Here is a 6,291-nt window from a genome sequence, read left to right on the forward strand (position 1 = left end):
AATCACACTGGCCCCTCATACATCGTGCAGTACACCACACTCTCCATTTATAATTCTTTTTTAATGTCTCCTGCAGAATCTGGTCCCATTGACCCAGTGCTGATAGAGAAGTATAACACTCCCGGCTTTGTAGGCTGTCTGTCCCAAGTGCAGTTTAACAGCATCGCTCCGTTGAAGGCGGCTCTTCGTTTACGGAACACTGTCTCAGTGTCTCACCAGGGCAAGCTGGTTGAGTCTAACTGTGGTGCGTCTCCCCTTACGGTCTCACCGATATCCACTAACACTGACCCCTGGCACCTGAATGCAGGTACAGAAACAAACAAAAAACGATGGCTTCTTAATAATTCATACAAATTATGTTGGAATTAAGTTTGTAAATGCCACTGCTAAGGATAGAATAATATGGTGGTTTCTGTAGGTGCTGATTTCCCATTCAATGAAGAGAGAGTGGTACCAGATGGAGTTAACAGGAATTCAGCAGTAATTGGTGGTAAGAAGAGTCTAAACACTACTGTTTAAGGCTGTTTGAGCTTCTCATATCTGCATAGTTCCTCGCTTGTTCCTCTTCCGAATCTGAGCATCCCTATTTTTCCTTCTCAATTTAGGCATCATTGCTGTGGTGATCTTCACTATCTTGTGCACTCTGGTGTTCCTGATTCGCTACATGTTCCGCCACAAGGGAACCTACCACACCAACGAGTCCAAGGGAGAAGAACGATTTGAGTCAGCGGACACAGCCATCATCAGCGCAGAGCCCATTTTTACAGAGACTATAGAAGAAAACAAGAAGGAGTGGTTCATATGAGATGTCTCAAATGAAACTGTTTGAGACTTCTCACTGAAGATCGGGAACAAGTGAAACCCCTTTCCTTTGCAACTCTTGATTTCTTGTCAGTACTTTCTTAAATTCTTGCTCCCTTTTCCCTTTCCTGGAGTGTTTCTTTTGTTCCTCTTTCTCTATCTATTTCTGTCTGTCAGTGAAATATCAAGGCAGCTTCAGCAAGTGCTTTGAGAGTTTGAGGGTTATTCATTTCTGGCCGCTCCTGAAACTGCGTGGTTATAAAGGTGCTGACGGATATGAACAGAAATGAGGATTACAGGCACTTGGTGGACTTAGGCCTGGCGTTCTGCCCCTCCTGTGTGCAAAAGAAGAATATAAAGACCAAGTCATGGAGTTATGAGAATTGACGCTGTCAAACGAATCTCCTTTGTGCAGGAAGTGCAGTTTTAAAAAGTTTCCAAAGCTCCTTCTGGATGACAACAAGAGGCCATGACAGAAGTCCAATCTAAGACCTCAAACTTAAACCTGGTGCCTGAGTCCTTTTTAGATCTGAATCCTTTGAGGTCACACTAATCTATGGGACAATCGAGAAACACTCAGAGTTTTAAAGAAATCATGATATTGATCTATACTGGCCAGATGATGAACTTCACATCATCACAGTGTATATCCTTGACTAGTTTAAGTGTTTGTTTTTTTTCTCAGCACTCATCCCAGAGTGCTTTTTCATAAACGAAAAAAAATGCTGTGCATTTGTTAAACACGTTATATTTACAATATGGTCCTTTTTCTTGTGTTCTTTTGTAATGAGCATGTAAAATGCTATAATGGTACAGGTATGCAATGGTATGATGATGATGTACTCTATGTCTATAATTATTGTATTGGTCCAGACTGTACATTGTAGACAAATCTCGCTGTTCATTTAAATAAACTTACTTCAAATGGATTATGTTGGATCTGGATTTACTGGCTGAGCAGTGCCTGGTAAACAAAATCAGAAGGGTAGAAGGCAAGATGTCTAGTTATACTGTGCCATATGGGTTTCTTAGTTCTGGGTGTGAAACTGGAAGCTTCCAAATGGAGTTAACATGTAGGACATCTAATTAAAAGATTGTAAGTTCAGATCCCAGCACCCCCAAGCTGCCACTGGACCCTTGAGCAAGGCCCTTAACCCTAAACTGCTTAGTTGTAAAAATGACATTGTGCTCTGGAGAGAAGCATCTGCCAAAATGCCATACATGTAAACAAGTTGAATCATAGGCCAAAAATAACACTGCAAACAAGAGACATTGTAAATAGAGAGCACACTCACAGAAGAAAAACAGTCAGTTTGTCAACTGGTTAACATAGACAGATTTCATATGGATCCATATAGATTAATTTCCGTGTGAAATTCTAATTACCTATTTTAAATGACCTATATTTCATAATAATCACTGTTCCTTTTAGCTTTATAAATAATATTGCACCTTGTGATCGAAAACTGCAACATCTCCTAATAGAAGCCCATTGGGGTGCGAATCACGCTGCCCCATGCCCACACTATGAGTAGGCTCTAGTTTTATTAGAACTGAAGTAGCGGTTTGGCTAGTTTAAGTCATGGTTTCTTTCTCTCTCTCTCTCTCTCTCTCTCTCTCTCTCTCTCTCTCTCTCTCTCTCTCTCTCTCTCTCTCACTCTCTCTCTCACTCTCTCTCTCTTCAATATATACAAGGTGAAATTCAAACCTTGAATGCAACACACATTTCTTCATGATGTCATTTCTTTACTCATTTATAAAAAGGATTTTTTCATCCTCTACACTTTAGGTAGTTTCTTAATTGTTACACTCATTTGCATTATGCTGTTAGACCTTGTATAGACATTTGGTGTCCCTTTCCAAATAATCTCTATTCAATTGAATTTGCCACAGAAGAACTGGGATTCACCTTACTAACCACTCCATTCTCACTGCAAACAGTCTGAATACTTGTGTCACTGTAATTATTTTTCTTTGTAAAAGATTTCTATTGTGGATTTATATGAAATATAATGTGTCGAAAAAATGTTTCTGAATGTACCGTGTATAGATAGACCAGCAGTCTGGCCTGACAGCAGATGAGACGATGACAGATAGGTCTCGAGGCAACACCCACAGAGGACATAAGAGGACGTGCTGGCATCTTACAACTACAGCCACAAGCCAAGTCAAAATCAAGCAGCAGTCTCTTAGGGAATTTATGAAGAGAGACAAGAGTAGACAGATGCATGCTGGGATCACAACACTATTTGTGTCATACATTGATTTACACAGAAAAACGTGGTGATACCGGGGATTGAACCCCTGCCCTCCAATCAGCAACCCAGAGTCTTTTACCACTATTGTAAAAGAATGCATTGCCTTATAGACCACTGGGACATAAAGTTGCGTACAGAGTGAGACAACAATTGCAAACATTTCCTAATTACATAACAGAGCTTCACATCAAGCAATAGTTTTTCTCCATCTTGTGCACTGAGTTGTGAAATATCCCTTAATAATAAATACATTTCAATTTGAAATTTGCATCAATTTCTAAAAGTAAATGAAACATGCATAACTTTTTATTATTTTACATTTACGCCATTTTAACAGACGCCTTTATCCAGTGCAATGAAGTCTCTATTATTAATAAATCAACACTGTTTCACAAGGTTGCAAAGAAATGCCCAAAACTCTGATGGGAGGAATTAAAACACACTCTTTTTTAAATTAATAAAAATAAATAAATAAGTGTTAGTTAAAGTGTTTCAGGAAGAGGTACGTCTTCACCCATCGTTTGTTCGGACATCTAGAGGAAGTTCATTCCACCAACTCCACAGTGACAGAACAGAAAAGAGTCTTGATGTATACCTACCTCTTACCCTGAGAGATAGTGGGACCAGTCGAGCAGTGTAAGAAGATCTCAGGCGGCGTTGTGCAGTGTGAAGAATGATTAGAGTTTCGAGGCAAGAAGGTGCTGGTCGATTTTTGGCTTTGTAAGCAAGCAGCAGTGTTTTGAGTCTGATGCGTGCAGCTACCTGAAGCCAGTGGAGGAAGTGCAGCAGTGGGGTAGTGTGGGAGATGGAAACAAGTCAAGCAGCTTTGTTTTGGGTCATTTGCAGAGGATGAATTGGATTTAGAGGAAGACCTGCCAACAGAGAGTGAACAAGCACCTGAGCAGCAGAACGAGGATAATATACACCAGCAGTGTTATGCTACGTAAAGCTTCTTCTTTTGCTAACAATTGTAAGCACAGATGGTCCCCAAGTTCTGACGGTTCGACTTACGATGACAAAAAATATTCTGTTCCCACATACATATAAATTACTATAAATTGCCCCGTTTTGCCCGTTATGTACTGTAATGGGTTAAATTGTTAACAAATGACAGTTTATTAGCCCATACTTATCACCATTCTTAAAGACTCCACGATAGACCTGGCCATGTCTCGACTTATGTAAAGGCTGACACAGTCTTGTTTAAAGTTGCAATTTATGGCATGGTCATAGATACTGGTCAGATTATAGCAGTTATTTATATATATATATATATATATATATATATATATATATATATATATATATATATATATATATATATATAAATGCCTTGAGTTGTCAGAGAGTATTTGACAGTATGACTGCATTTTCTTGAACTGCATATTATGGGGTCACTTTAAAATTTTATTAGATACTGGGTCATGACGGTGTCTAGGCTCATTTAAGGCTTTGTCGTTATTCATGTCACACTGACCCACTATCATCTATAACCACAAGCACCTGTTGATTAATATCACCCCTGCAGCTGGAATTACTATCAGAGCCACTCACTCAGAATCATGGAGTTTGACCTGTGATATTTTTTTTAAAACATGGGACATGTCTAGACATGATAAATGACTTTTATTAGCTTGTTGACCAGGTTCTTTGTGAGGTGATGAAGAGGGCAGAGTACAGAGTGGTGCAGCGGTCAAACTTAACCTAAAACTACAAGTGAGAAATAGTTTGTATATTAAGTTTATTCTGTCCATGTTTTCCAGTACAATACTTATGTAACTCTATTTGTAATACTATAGGTTTTACAGTAGTCTAAATATCGGATAGTGAATTTTTTATTTTTTTTTTATTTTTTTTTTTTCGTTTAAAAAAATAAATAATCAATTGGATAATTGGGACACCTGAATTTTTTGCCACATGTGGTTCTTTCCCAAACTGGTACCACAAAAAGGGAGGCACACAATTGTATAATATGTCACTGGGTCTGAAATAATAAAATTGTACAATTAAATTAGAAATGAAAAATAGTTTACATGGTTCACATAGTAAGAGTAGAGTCCACCCATGTGGACTGAACATGATTGTGATGCATTGAAACCCCAGGCCTCCTCACCAAACATCAGTACCTATTGCTTTTGTGTCTTAATGAGCACACAACTTCACAACACACTCTAAAAATGTGGACTAAATGTGGATTGGAATGTTTAAAAAGCACATCTGGTCAATTGTCCACAAACTATTGTCTATAGAGTGTATTTGAAAGCCTATATATAGAGAGAGAGAGTATATATGAATATATGAATTAGGGCAGGAGGAATCAATTGAATTGCACTGGTGCTTTCCTTGCTACAAAAATCCACTTATTAGTGATAACAGATTTGTCCAAGGATTCATATTAGACACTGGATTAGCCTTAATTACAAATATTTACACAATTAAATATTAGCCCTTCACGTTTTAACGCAACAACATCAAACAGCTTTGAGCTTATTTACCTTCTATCGAAGAAAGCTAATGGCTGATGCTACAAAAAAAAACACCCTGAGGCTCCAAAATCTCTGCAAGCCACACAGATTTAATGATCCCTGCTAATGAGTTGTAAATAGGTTTTAGATCTGTCCTTGTGGAACACTCAAATCTTTTGGCCGAATTTGGTGGAACCAACTTTGTGATGATGAGAAGAAAAAAAAAAGAAAAATCTAAATTCAAACCAGTAAGAAAGTGGAAGAAATCTTCAATATTCCAAAGTTTACTCTCGTCACTTTGATCAAGACTCCAAAACAACATCATATATAATAAATACCCATTTTTCATAAAGGAGCTAGGAAAAGGCTGATTGATCCTAACAGTGGCGTGCCAGCAAGGCGTTCTCTACTGGCCTAAACTTTACCAGTATCGCTGACTTACAGTACATTTTAATAACTTGTTGTCCATGAATATGTATTCGATTATTTCTGATAGCCTTTTCTTTTTATGTCATTGTGTTTCTCTAGGAGCAGCACATCCAAGTTCAATCAGATTTCAGCCGTGACATCATGTATTGCCTCAATGCCAGCAGAAATGAACAGTCCAGGGTTCAAATGTATTTTTACTTGAAGCTTTAACCAACCAGACTAAGTTGATCACTTCGAGGCCCCCTCGCAGGCGTCCAGTCCCGTCTGCATTTTCGCGTCCTTTGATTGGATGGTCAGAGAGCGCACTATTCAGAGCTCAATTATATTCATGTAGGATT

The 6,291-nt window shown here is 38.4% G+C and overlaps 1 protein-coding gene across 1 annotated transcript in view; it reads left to right on the plus strand.

Moving 5' to 3' along the window:
• LOC310719980 (contactin-associated protein-like 2) overlaps positions 1-1,730 on the plus strand; it is a 132,483-nt gene extending 130,753 nt beyond the window's left edge. The window contains exons 22-24 of the mRNA XM_083530207.1: positions 77-307; positions 419-490; positions 606-1,730. Of these exons, the coding sequence (XP_083386333.1) occupies positions 77-307; positions 419-490; positions 606-805 (503 nt within the window). The 3' untranslated portion in view covers positions 806-1,730. The remainder of the gene's footprint in view (positions 1-76; positions 308-418; positions 491-605) is intronic.
• Positions 1,731-6,291: the final 4,561 nt, after the last annotated feature.

Source organism: Silurus aristotelis, assembly GCF_946808225.1.
Source record: "Silurus aristotelis genome assembly, chromosome: 25".
Classification (NCBI taxonomy): Eukaryota; Metazoa; Chordata; class Actinopteri; order Siluriformes; family Siluridae; genus Silurus; species Silurus aristotelis.